General features: G+C 36.3%; 1 protein-coding gene across 4 annotated transcripts; it reads left to right on the top strand.

The window, feature by feature from the left end:
• The first annotated feature begins 9537 nt into the window (after positions 1-9537).
• On the top strand, positions 9538-12937 carry LOC113314061 (FBD-associated F-box protein At5g22730-like). Of its 4 annotated transcripts, XR_003342240.1 has the most exons (6): positions 9538-9684; positions 9961-10971; positions 11078-11227; positions 11681-11930; positions 12015-12081; positions 12851-12937. XR_003342240.1 is itself a non-coding variant. In XM_026562839.1 (5 exons), exons 2-5 carry the CDS (start codon positions 10660-10662, stop codon positions 12023-12025), a joined length of 723 nt encoding a protein of 240 aa, XP_026418624.1. In that variant the 5' UTR covers positions 9538-9684; positions 9961-10659; the 3' UTR covers positions 12026-12219. The 4 variants fall into 4 exon arrangements, 2 of the variants coding, with proteins under 2 accessions (XP_026418624.1, XP_026418623.1); XR_003342239.1 differs by having other exon boundaries at positions 11681-12081; XM_026562839.1 differs by lacking the exon at positions 12851-12937 and having other exon boundaries at positions 12015-12219.
• Positions 12938-13850: the final 913 nt, after the last annotated feature.

Here is a 13850-nt window from a genome sequence, read left to right as displayed (position 1 = left end):
ACAACTCTTTAACTAGTTTCATTTGAGTCATTTGAACTAGTTATGATTGAGATGAATAAGGTTGATATGAGAGTAATCATATGGCTAACCCCGGTTAACTATTTGTGAACCAACATGGTGTACACGTTTAGGTACGGCTATATAAACCTAAATGAGGGTACATTTCATGTGTGTGTAAAAATCTAAGTTCGATCTAACGGTTGAAAGATATTAGCTTGGTGGAATCAGGTTTTTCATCTAATGGTGAATATTGAATGCTTTGTTACCAAGGTAACTTGGATTGCAAACCCTGATTTGAAAACTATATAAAGGAGAACTCTGGCAACTGGGAAAACTAATCCCCACACCTCCTGTGTGTTACTAGTTTCATAACTAAAGTCGATTCTCCTTCAACCTTAGGTTTCTTCTCGAGACCCTGTAGGTTAACGACTTGAAGACTTCATTGGGATTGTGAAGCCAGACCCAACTATTATCTTTGTAGTTGTGTGATCTGATCTTGCTGTTTCTATCGTGTTGAGTGCAATTGAAATAATTGTCTTGAGATTTTATATCTCCGATAGGCAAGATAGAAAAGTAGTCACAAACAAACTTCGTCTCATCGTTTGTGATTCCACAATAACTTGTTTCTCTAGTCGATTAAGTTTATTGTGAGGTGATTGATAATACTAGGATGTTCTTCGGAAATATAAGTCTTGTTTATCAATTGGTTCCTGTTCACCTTGATTTATCAAAAGACGGAACAAAAACTCTTGGGTATTTCTGTGGGAGACAGATTTATTCAATCCTATAGACTTTTCTTTGTCAGACAGATTTGTTTATCAAGTCTTCGACTTTGGGTCGTAGTAACTGTTATTTGTGGGTGAGTTCAGCTAAGGGAGTCAAGTGCGTAGTATCCTGCTGGGATCAGAGACGTAAGGATCGCAACTATACCTTGAATCAGTGTGAGATTTATTAGGGTTCAACTACAGTCCAGTCTGAAGTTAATTGGTAGTAGGCTAGTGTCTGTAGCGGCTTAATATATTGTGGTGTTCAATCTGGACTAGGTCCCGGGGTTTTTCTGCATTTGTTGTTTCCTTGTTAACAAAATTCCGGTGTCTGTGTTATTTCTTTTCCGCATTATATTTTGTTATATAATTGAAATATTACAGGTTGTGCGTTAAGATCAATCAATTAGAATATCCAACCTTTAGTTGTTGATTTACATTGATTGACACTTGAATGTTGGCCTTTGGTACCGTTCAAGTAGTTCATATTATATTCAATCAGTCTCGCAGATTTCTATTTGCTGATTGCGGATTGAATTAAGAGTTAAAGATATTAAACTCTTTGATATACTTTAATCTAGATTGAGTCTGACCGTCTAGTTGATTCTCTAGAAAGTGTATTGGAGTAAGTCCTCTCAGATTGCCAAACGAATAGTTGGGTGTGGTTGTTAGACCCCCGCATTTTCAATTGGTATCAGAGCAGGCAAACACATTAAAGACCTCATAAGTCAGTGTTTGTAGCGATCTGATATGGACAAATGTGTTATCTTTATAAACGTACCACCAGTATTCGATGGCTCTAATTACTTATGGTGGAAAATTGCTATGTGTGCCTTTCTTCAAGCGCGTGATTTTCAATCATGTGTTTATGTAGTTAATGGATATGATGCTCCTGTTGTGGAATAGGGAATATAAACGTTCCAAAGATCATTGGTGAATACAATGCTGCCGAGATACTTGCTGCAAAGTAAAACTCCGACGGTTTGAATGCCATCATACATGCCATTACCCCAGATCTTCAGCACCATGTGACTACGTGCACTAGGTCTAAAGATGCTTGGATATCTTAGAAACCGTATTCGAAGGTAATACCAGGGAAAATGAAGCTAGGCTTCAAAACCTTAATTCCGATTGGGAAAACCTTCGTATGGCAGATGAAGATTCATTTGATGAGTTTAATCACAAAGTGTCTGAAATTGTTAATGCATCTTTTGCTTTGGGTAAAACTATTCCTGAAAAGGATATTGTGATGAAAATTCTCAGATCGCTGTTATCTAGATACGATTCTAAGAAGCATGCCATCGTTGAAGGAAATAACCTTGATGCTCTTTCCAGAAACACATTGGTTGGAAAACTAAATATCTTTGATCATGAGCACATATCCAAAATTGGAAAGGATGTTGCCTTCAAAGCACAAAAGAACACTAAATTACTTGACAAAAGTAAAAGTATTTATGTCTCTGAGGATGATCTTTCTGAGACTGATTCATCAGATGAAGATCTTGACAAATCAGTCTCTATGATTACAAGACAGTTTAGGGATTTTCTATTGAAGAGAAGTAAACGGTTTTCAAGAGAAAACCTAGGTCATCAGTTAAACCTCACAATCGCGTTCCTCCTAAAAACATGGATGCTGACGAGGCTGATAACGAGAATATGCCGCAGTGCTTTAAGTGTAAAGGTTTTGGTCATTTTGCTAATGAGTGTCCAAATCGTAGAAAATACACTGGGAACAAAGGTCTTGCTGCAACTCTTGATGAAATGTCTGATCACTATGATTCCAATGAAGACGAAAAATCAAGTGTTGCACTTCTTTGTGAAGATATCGATTTTGATAACTGTAGCATTACTTACATCAATCTTGATATTCTTCCAGAAAGAAACTCAACCAATCTGGAAGAAGAAATTAACCTTTCTGTTGGAAACTCTCTGTCTGATTTTTCAGGTTCCACTCTGTGCCTAGCAGCTTGCACATCTCGGGAGTCCGAATCAGCATATCCATTGACATTTTCTTATTGTTCACTCAAGGGTCATGAAATTTCAAAGTGTTTCAAATATAAACACAAGATGAGACATGTCAAGAGACTTCAACGAAGAGCAAATCGCCTAGCAAAAAAGCTCAAACTTGTTCAAAAAACCGATGAGGTATGTAAGATTTTATCCTCTTCAAAGAAGTTGGTTTCCAAAGATAGGTCAAGACCACTAGAGAAAAGAGTACGGTCTAAACACTTTGATAGACAAGGATCTATGAATTCCTTTCAAAAGGGTCATGGTGGACAAATTGTTGTTCACCATAGCACAACTTAATTGTTTTATTTTTGTGCATCTTGTGTCATGTGCCTGTTTAAAAGAGATAAGAACTTGCACACCTTAGGATTAAAAAGAAAAGAAAAGAAATCTTTTTTTTTGCTTTTCTTAGATTTGCTGTATGGTTTGGAATTCTTTCATATCTAATTGATATTGGAAGGAACCTACCTGTTTATCAAAAGAGGGTTATTCTCGTCAATTCAACTCTCTTTAGGGTCGTGAATTGAGTGTGCATGAACCTGTGTGATTAAAAGGTTCCATAACCCTACATTCCTTTTTCCTTATCTGAAACTCTTTTCATCTTAAGACTGCCTGTTGAGTTTAAATTGTGATTTTCTCTCACAAACCCATACACGTATGGAGACTCCAAACATCATGTGTTATGATGGCAAAGATGTTAATATGAATGTCAAGCCATCAATCATAAAGGAAAAAAAAAATCTCCATTTCCTCCAACTTTGAAAAGAAAAAGAAGAAATGTGAGGAAGCCAAGAGCTGTTCCTTCAAATTCTCAGAAGTTTTCTGATGTTCTTGAAGAGTTGAAGTAAGATAGAAAGGAGATAAAACATATAAAGGCTTTTGTTATGAGAACTCTCGAAATTCAGAAGAACCTGGTTCGACATCATCAGCCTAGAAGGTTTGTTGGAATTGCCTCCTTTCTCCATGAACCCTATGTACCTGTGGCTGTTGACGACAAGGAGTTCGGGGATGATAAAGAATTCTTCATAGGTATCAATGTCTAGTAAATCTTCTTTTTTGTTTTTTAGAAGAATAACTAGGGTTTGGAATAGCCATTATTGTGAGTACATATAGCTATGTCCAACGATTTTCATCTTCATTATTTTTAGATTTATTTATTTAAATTCTAAAGTATTTTTTGGAAGATGATATTTGCAATTTTAATCTTTATGATTTTATATATTGCAAATTGTTATGGGATATTTGTTTACGTCTGTGAACATGTGACTGTCCCATACTTGTTCAAAAGTTGTCTCTATTATGTCGATATGAATGTATTGATGGAAGATAGAATGAACTTTTGACATTACAAAAGTTAAAGCCTTTTATGTCATGTTTTGATAAAAAGAAAGGATAAAACTTTTGTTTACAAGTATTAAGTCTATTATATGTCATTATGCAAATAATGATGAAAAATAGAATGAATCCTTGCTTATTCCGCAGTATTTGGTCGACCTCCGATCCACAATCTTTGTGCATATAATGTGTTGTTCCATAAGGTTTCTTATGTTGAGCACAATCGATTGAGTTAATTATTCTATTATGATTAACTTAGTTGTTCCTATGTGAGGTTCCCTATGTCGAACATGTTCATCTAAATTAATCATTCTATTTTGATTATTTTAGTTGTTGCTCCGTAATTTCGCTTATGTCGAGCATGACCAATTAAATTGATCACCTTTTATGGTTAATTTGGTTGTGTATTCCAATTGAATTAATCATGGGTTCTCTTGTGATTAATTTGGTTGTTATTTTTCGATTGAACTAACTATGATTTCTTTTGTGGTTATTTCAATTGAATTTTGTGGATACAAATTCGTGTTTTCATGTGATTTGTTTTTCCAAAAGAAATCCTTCTCTTTTTGTGAAAGTAAGGTCGCCTTTGTTGTTCCTCCGAGGATGACATTTTATGGGGGAGAGTTCATTTTGAACTTGTGCTTAATTGCCATATCTTTATGAGGAGTGCGGCTGTGGAATTTTTAGGGGTTATCTTGTATCTTCATTAACTCCTTGATGAATGCATTTAGCTTCGGATTTATGACTGCATCTAAATTTGTTGGTATGTTAATACACCTTTTGGTCATAATGTATCTCCGTGGAAATTTAATTAGGATCCCACTAATTTTCGTACCTTTGCCAATTTTGTTGACAAAAAGGGGGAGAATTAATGTGTAGTTCACACTACAAATACATATGGTTTATGGATCATTATGTAAGGGGGAGTGGTTTTCATGTTGAGATATGTATTGTCTAAGGGGGAGTGATGCATATCACTGTAGTGTTATTGTCAAAGTTGTGATACAATTGAACTTTGATGCTGTGTGGTAATACTATGACACTGTATAACAATGATTGAGAGCATTTGTTTTCTCATTGTTATAGCTACGGATCTTCAACAACTGTGATGCTGAACTTACAACCTTTAGGATCACGGAGTACTTGGAAGTGACTAAGATATCGAGTCGCATTGAAGATGCCAAGGAGATCAAGCATGTGGATAAAAAGCTTTTTTTTTTTTTTTTTTTTTTTTGTAATCCATATGTATTGATAGTTTTTTCACTAAAATCGACAAAGGTGGAGATTGTTAGAGCATTGCTCGGTCAAACTCGCATGCGTTGCTATCTCAAGCATGTTTGTCAATGTTAGTGATCAAAACTATAAGTCTTGATTTGTAGCCTATTTGTAGATGTCTCGGACTAGGACATAGATAGTGTAGTTGAGCTTAAATCTTTCGACGTTCATCTCTTGAAGACGAAGAACTACTAAGGGGAGCTTGTGGAACTTCTTCGACAAAAGGTATGTGGAGACTTGAACTTATCTATCACTTGGAAAGTCTATCTCTACTATCTCCTATATTGAGACATAAGTCGTGTTACGATATAGTTTTCTCTATACACATTTGAGATTTCGAGATGAGTAAATCTCGCTTACATATTTCTCGAAATATGTGTTGGTAAGCTTTCGCTTCGACCAAGTTCATCTTATATCATGAGAAAATTTCCGAGTAACATCTTACATGGTTTGTGTGATACAATCATTTGGTGGAATACTTGGAAGGTTTCAATAATGATTATTTCAATATCTTGAAAATTTCTTTATTGCTAATAGTGTGTGAAAACGTCTATTAACATTATATAAGAATGTTTCAATGATTGAAATAAAGAGTTGATGATGTAACCATCTTTGGATATAAGCATATATAGTGTGTTCGCACATTAGTGTATAAGTCCATAAACCGAAAGCCAAGAGTGTGCATATGTGTGTATACGGAATTGGTGAAGAAGACAGGTTAAGTATGCGTACCCGTACGCATATTGGCTGAAGTTTTTGAACCGACAATTTCTGCTGAGTTTGGAAACTCAAAAACCGGTTGCTTAAGTAAGCATACCCGTACGCATACTTAAGCTGGTTGCTTTGTCAAATCGGTCAAGTCCATGAACTTAAACATTTAAATCATAAGGAATGCAATGTTTGCAAACCGTGGCTATAATGTTCATGATTGATTCAAGTGAATCAAACCGATTTGATTTCAATTGCGTTTTCTAAACAATTGAACAACTCTTTAACTAGTTTCATTTGAGTCATTTGAACTAGTTATGATTGAGATAAATAAGGTTGATATGAGAGTAATCATATGGCTAACCCCGGTTAACTATTTGTGAACCAACATGGTGTACACGTTTAGGTACGACTACATAAACCTAAATGAGGGTACATTTCATGTATGTGTAACAAGCTAAGTTCGATCTAACGGTTGAAAGATATTAGCTTGGTTGAATCAGGTTTTTCATCTAATGATGAATATTGAATGCTTTGTTACCAAGGTAACTTGGATTGCCAACCCTGATTTGAAAACTATATAAAGGAGAACTCTAGCAACTGGGAAAACTAATCCCCACACCTCCTGTATGTTACTAGTTGCATAACTAGAGTCGATTCTTCTTTAACCTTAGGTTTCTTCTCGATACCCTGTAGGTTAACGACTTGAAGACTTCATTGGGATTGTGAAGCCAGACCCAACTATTATCTTTGTAGTTGCGTGATCTGATCTTGCTGTTTCTATCGTGTTGAGTGCAATTGAAATAATTGGCTCGAGATTTTATATATCCGATAGGCAAGATAGAAAAGTAATCACAAACAAACTTCGTCTCATCGTTTGTGATTCCACAATAACTTGTTTCGCTAGTCGATTACGTTTATTGTGAGGTGATTGATAATACTAGGCTGTTCTTCGGGAATATAAGTCCGGTTTATCAATTGGTTCATGTTCACCTTGATTTATCAAAAGACGGAACAAAAACTCTTGGGTATTTCTGTGGGAGACAGATTTATTCAATCCTATAGACTTTTCTGTGTGAGACAGATTTGTCTATCAAGTCTTCGACTTTGGGTCGTAGCAACTCTTAGTTGTGGGTGAGATCAGCTAAGGGAATAAAGTGCGTAGTATCCGACTGGGATCAGAGACGTAAGGAGCGTAGCTGTACATTGAATCAGTGTGAGATTGATTAGGGTTCAACTACAGTCCAGTCCGAAGTTAATTGGTAGTAGGCTAGTGTCTGTAGCGACTTAATACAATGTAGTGTTCAATCTGGGCTAGGTCCCGGGGTTTTTGTGGATTTGCGGTTTCCACGTTAACAAAATTCTGGTATCTGTGTTATTTCTTTTCCGCATTATATTTTGTTATATAATTGAAATATCACAGGTTGTGCGTTAAGGTCAATCAATTAGAATATCCAACCTTTGGTTGTTGATTTACATTGATTGACACTTGATCATTGGTCTTTGGTGACGTTCAAGTAGTTCCTCTTATACTTAATCAGGATTGCAGATTTATTTGCTGATTGCGGATTGAATTAAGAGTTAGAGATATTAAACTCTTTGATATACTTTAATCTAGATTGAGTCTGACTGTCCAATTGATTCTCTAGAAAGTGTATTGGAGTAAGTCCTCTCAGATTGTCAAACGAATTGTTGGGTGTGATTGTTATACCCCCGCATTTTCAGTAGGCTATAAAGGTGTTCACACGAATTGTCGCACAGTGACGGTGCCGTTATCGTTCATAATACCTAATATATTTTCGTTTTCCGAGTTTGCCATAGTGAGAAAAAATCTCATTTACCCATACATGGCCATTTTTTTTTTTTGAATTCGACGATTCTCTTAGTGATCGCCTAAAGGCAAGCATTATGGGAAAGGAATTCCCCTGGATACGTATTATAGCCAAAACCAACTAGTATGCAAGATTGCTAATAGGGGGTAACAATTTGTTTGGGGGTGTACTAACCAAAAGCCAATGCATGTTTTGTCCTATATGTATTTTGGTACACCTCTAGGCAAATTGGTACCATATTAGCAGCATTGCTACTGTATTATAGATCATGTGTTGGATATAATATGGATAAATACAAGATTTGATTAGTGAAGGGAATAGATCAGGGTCCATTCTAGCCAAGAGATGTACACAAAACAGAAAATTGGTCAATTAGCCCTATAACAACAATTCCTAGGTGAGAAAGACTTGTAAAATTTGATACTGTTTAAATGGATGGGAATCAAAAAGATACTTTTCTATTAACCATTTTGGGTATTTTGCCCAACATAATTATCGAAAATTTACCTATATGACCCTAAACTAAGCAGTTAAAACCTAAAAATTGTTGAAACCAAAATCATTGTTCTTCTCCATCATCGATAGAGAAAAAACGAGATTCAATATCCGATCTGAAGTTAGCTGCGGTTTTTGTTATTAGAATCCGTGTTCTTATCTATCATCATAATCTTTTGTTCAATCCTGTAAGCTTAATTTCTAGGGTTTTGAGTTGATTTTAAGTCAAAAATCAAATCAAATCCAATCCAATTCAATTCGATTTTGAGTAGGAAAGACGGGTTTGGTGATGTCCGAAGTTGGCAGCTAGGGTTTTGATGTTGGAAGTGATGCAAAGATGGAGAAGGAGATTAAATTGGGTTTGTTCTTGAGCCGGAAAACAAGGAGGAGGAAGAGGTTTGTGTGCTGCTGCCAAATTGGGAAGAAATTGGAACTAGAGTTTTTGCTGAATATTGGGTTTGTATTACAAAGAAGAAGATGATTTGAATTTGAAGATGTGGTGTTGATGTGTTGTGCAGTAATAAAAGATGACGTTGTTATCAATGGGTTTGATTTAGCTGTTGTTGTTGATTTCAAAAGGAGGAGAAATGGTTGTGCTTGTGTTAATTTATCCGAGTATTACATAAGAAAACAAGGAGATGGGTTGGTTGCAATGAAGTATGGATCTGTATTTAAAGCTAGATGAAATCATGATCATCTTGGCTTAAACTGAATGAGTCCAGATTCATCCAAGAATAACACAAGATGCAACCAAGTTCATTCAGTTTGAATTTGGAGAGTAACACTCGATGCAACCCAATTTTATTCAGTTAGAAGTTGGATAAATCTGGATTCATCCAAGTGTAACACAAGATGCAACCCAGTTTCAAATATTTATGGCAAATGTTAATTTATCGTAAAATACATGAGACCTGTTTTGAGGCAAATACATGAGACCTGTTTTGAGGCAAATACATGAGACCTGTTTTGATCGCAATTGCAGGTCCGGCACCATCAAAATGTATTCACTTGGTTCCTTAGATTAAGCCCAACACCTATGAAATACCACTCCACAACAAGTACCGTACTTAGCAAAAAGGAACAAAAATAATAATGAAAGATCCAGGTTCCAATAACTCAACTAATCTCTACTGAAGTCAAGTCTTTAATCAGTAAAAAATTCATTTCCATTTCGTAATTTCTAGGGCATCAATTTGTAGCCTACACTGTTGAGAAAACTATTGGTGGGAGGGAATTCATCTGTAGATTCTGTACAAGTTCCTTATCAGGTAAAAAGTATCCTGCTTCAATTAATTGGCGGGAAATCTTTTAATTTTGCTTGTTTGATGAGAAAATTAGGGTTTTATTTCCTTTTTGTTGTTTGGTTTTTCGTGCTGATTATATTCTTAGCTACTCTTAACCATAATAATCTAATCCTTCGTCACAGTTTCATGAAATATCTATGTGCAGATCTTCATTTTCATCTCTGTATTTATATATTTGGATTAGAATTGAGAAATGTAACAATTAATCTGTTTCTAACTCTACAATACAATCTTGATTAGGGTTTTAACAATCAACAAGTGACTTGAGACAAAGAGATTACAGACACAAGAACATGGGTGTGGGGAAGGATAGGATCAGTGAATTACACGACTCACTTCTTCACCATATCTTCTCATTTCTTCCGATTAAATGCGTAGTTCCGACCAGCATTTTAGCTAAAAGATGGAAATACTTGTGGATGTCTGTTCCCGTTCTTAACATTTGCGAATGGCAGCCGTCTCTTAAAACTAATGATACGAGAACAATCCAGACTGTTCGGTTTCATGAGTTGTTTGGATAGGATGGTACTGCCTTCTCCTCCTCTTCTTCCTGACGATATGCCGACTATTAAGAAATTCCGTCTAGATTTTCGTGGTCCTGATCGCCTGTTTAATAGTAGGATTTATGGATGGATCTCTAGTCTAGTATTGCGTAAAATTGAAGAACTCAGCCTTTGTTTACAAAGAGATTTCTTGTTACCCCCTTGCTTGTTCACTTGTGAAACTCTGACTATGTTGGAGATCGAAATGGCTGGGAATCTTTCATCAAAAAGTAAACAGACAGGGAATCTTGGTTTTCCCCCAACAGTTTCTTTTTCAAGGCTCAAGATCCTTCGCCTTACACATATCGTATTTGTGGATGCGGACTTGACTACACAATTATTTTCCAACTGCACTGTCCTTGAGGAATTGATGTTGAACAAATGTTGCATGGTGTAAATGAAGGTTTCATGTGTTTCAGTTGCTTCATTGAAACACTTATTCATTACTAGTCCCGCCAGAAACAGTTGGAATTTGAAGATCAACCTTTATTCACCAAATCTGCAGTCTCTGACATACACTGGCATGCCAGAGGATTTTGTTCTCACGGGTCATGGCTTCTCATCACTAGTAGATGTAGACATTGACATGCCTTTTGAATCGATGAATATCTATACAAAAAGAGGCAAGGAAAGACTACGTGGTCTAAAAAACCTTGCTGAAGGGATTTTGAATGTAAAGCTTCTAAAAATTTCAGGTGACCCCATTGTGGTATGTATCGCTTCTTCTTCTTTTTTCCCCAATTAGCTGATATTTGTCTTCAATGAACCTATGGTTTTACTTCTACTGATATAGTTTTTAAGTCCCTGGTTGCCAGTATCTATACTTTGAAGATGTGTTAGCTGAATGTACCTTTCAAAATTTGAGACAATTGGAAGTGAGTTTGAAGCTTTCTTGTGGAACTACTGAAGGATTATTTTATCTTCTCTTTAAGGTGCCTAATCTGGAATCCATTATCTTTTCTCAGGCAAGTTCCTAGCCTCTCTCAAGTCCTTTTTTGAATTCGCACTTCTTGTTGAGATATTATTGTTTATCTTGAGATTTAGTTTACTGCTGCAAACCTTGGCCCTAGCACGTTTCCTGATATAAACCAATTATTGGATTAAACCTAATTCCGAACTTAACAAATAGAACTAGCCAGCCTCAGTGTTGATTCAAGGTGTTTTATATCATCTTGTCTTGAAGAACCGACTTTATGGCTCGTAAAATGGGTTGTGTCGTATGACATTGGATGGTCAGACTTGCTAAAATGAGCTCCCATCAGAATACAAAATTTACAAATTTGTAAGCTGGTGCTGCTTTTCCATGCAAATTTGGAAGGGATGAGATGAAGTGACTTGGGTTTGCATAACTGTTCAATGCTCTAATTTTTGTATCAATTGTTTTCTAAACTAATCTTAACTTTTAATTCTGGTTATAGGGTTTTACGGAATTCCTACTCAATGTTACTCCGTACAACGAGGTGCCGGAATGTTTGTTGCTACAATTGAAAGCTGTCAAATTTCGTGAAATTTATGGGCACGGAGTAGAACTTGATGTTATTACTTTCTTTTTGAAGAACTCACTTGTTTTGCAGACAATGACTATCACATTCTCTTCAAGTTTACCACAATGCTGGAGGGACATAGTTATAAGGACAATACTGATGTCTCCAAAAGGCGCTGCAAATGGTGTGATCAATTTCCTGTGATCAATTTTTTGTTATTTTCTTTTCTATTTTGAAGCATCGTTAATGTTTAGGTTTGTTAATGCAGCCAACAACTAAGTGACCATCATTTGCTTTTATTAATCGTTGTGGGCACGTTTGCTACTTCGTAACTGGTAACTGTCTGAAATTTCTTGTTCTTTTAACTTTTGGTTAGAGATTCAATTAAGCATGTCTAATATCTTAGAAAACTCAAGGTCAGTCCTAATTAGAGACGGTTGTCAATGATGTTTTAGTTTAGATTGAATTCTCTCTTCTACTACTACTCCTTTGGGGTGTGAGAAATGCCAAGTTCAGAGCTTTAAAGGGAAAGAGAGGGTTATCATTGAATTTGAATATTTTTGACAGTGGAATTTTAAAAATAAGCTAATAGCGATAGTTGCAGTGGTAGTAAATGTAAAATTAAAGCCTTTTTTTTGTCCATTGGTGGATAAATTTGTAGTATTAGTTGCTTCAAACAATAAAATTACGTCTCTTCGTTGGTGAAGTGACTGAAGTCAGGATAAGGAGAATGGCATGCCTTGAATGGAGAATGGCATGCCTTGAATGGATTTCTGAGAAGTATACACGCTAAATAATAAGTGCCTACCTCATTTGTGCCGTCCTTTTTGTGTGCGGAGTTGGTAAGAGGTAGAATTTTTTCTTTCTTTTATGTGGAAAAAGGAAGATAAAAATACACATTCAGGCCGAGAGACTAGGACCAAGGCCCAATAACAGAATGACAAAGTGAAAACTACAGAGAGAGACCCATTCTTCCAGACTTTTCCACAATGAAACCCACGCTCAGAAAAACACAGGCGCGCACTCATTTTCTGGAAGAAAATTATTCTCAAACCCATAATTTCTGAAATTATGTTTCGGTCTTTTTTTTCTTCTTCTTCTCAGATTCGTATCTCCCTACAACTTTCTTTCCTATCTGCCGACGGAGTCTAAAATCTCGATTGAGATTAGAAATTGCAACAACCAAGTTGGGTCCGTTTGTCAACTGGATTGGGTGTATTCAAGGGTTCGTTTGTGATTCGAATCATCTATAGTTGATGTAATATTTGAGAGGAAGAAGTTAGGGTCCGATCTGTTGATATAATTGATTGTAATTGATTATGAATGAAGTTTTAGAAAATCATATAAGGAATTTGGTGAAGTTGCAAAACTGAAATCAACAAAGAAAAGGGGATTTGGGACTGATTGATTAAATGGGTTTTGGTGGTTGTGTTCGAAGAATCGGGAGCTCGAGATGATGTAGAAGTTTGGGTTGTATTTTAACTCAAGAGAGCCAGGAAAGAAGAATTTCTTACATCCCCTCTTTTCTCTGTCCAAGAGATGTTGTTGCTGTGGTTGATTGTGACAGTAAATGATGATGATTGAGTCTAGTTTATAATTCCTGGAAGAAGTGGAGTTATTGGGCTGTGTTGAATGTGAAATTGCAGGAATTAGAGAGCTGAAGGAGATGGTTTCTCAACATACAACAACACCATCAGGTAGCGTATATCAACTGTTCAACAGAAAAGCTGAACCACCATCTTATTACCACCTAGTTCGCAGCTGTTACAATGGTTGCTGCTACGGGCGTTGCTGATTATCTGGGTCGTGTAAGAAGAGGAGAAGAAACAAATGCTGCTGCAGATGTTTGTGTGGGTGCCGTGTGCTGTTGCCGTGGGTTTGAAACCAACAAGATATCGAAGGATACATGGTGTCTATGGTGAGGGTTTGATACAGTTCTGGCAGCAAGAAAAGAAGGAAGAAAAGGGTGCAGAGTGATTCGCAAATTTGGTTAGTGCTGTGGAAGATTTAGTCAAGGCTAAACAACAAGAACATAACCAGCTGCAGCTGCTTGACCGCACCATTTTCTTGCTAGTTTGCTGTGCGTTTGTGGGATGAGTACAAG

The sequence above is a fragment of the Papaver somniferum genome, chromosome 9 (genome assembly GCF_003573695.1).
Source record: "Papaver somniferum cultivar HN1 chromosome 9, ASM357369v1, whole genome shotgun sequence".
NCBI lineage: Eukaryota > Viridiplantae > Streptophyta > Magnoliopsida > Ranunculales > Papaveraceae > Papaver > Papaver somniferum.
This window is presented reverse-complemented; position numbering and strand designations above follow the sequence as displayed.

Excerpts from the sequence above, each read along its gene's own strand:
- LOC113314061 (XM_026562838.1), top strand. The coding sequence starts at position 10,660 with ATGAAGGTTTCATGTGTTTCAGTTGCTTCATTGAAACACTTATTCATT. Across the intron at positions 10,972-11,077 it reads TTTCAGGTGACCCCATTGTG|TATCTATACTTTGAAGATGT; the intron begins GTATGTATCGCT and ends CCTGGTTGCCAG. Across the intron at positions 11,228-11,680 it reads AATCCATTATCTTTTCTCAG|GGTTTTACGGAATTCCTACT; the intron begins GCAAGTTCCTAG and ends TTCTGGTTATAG.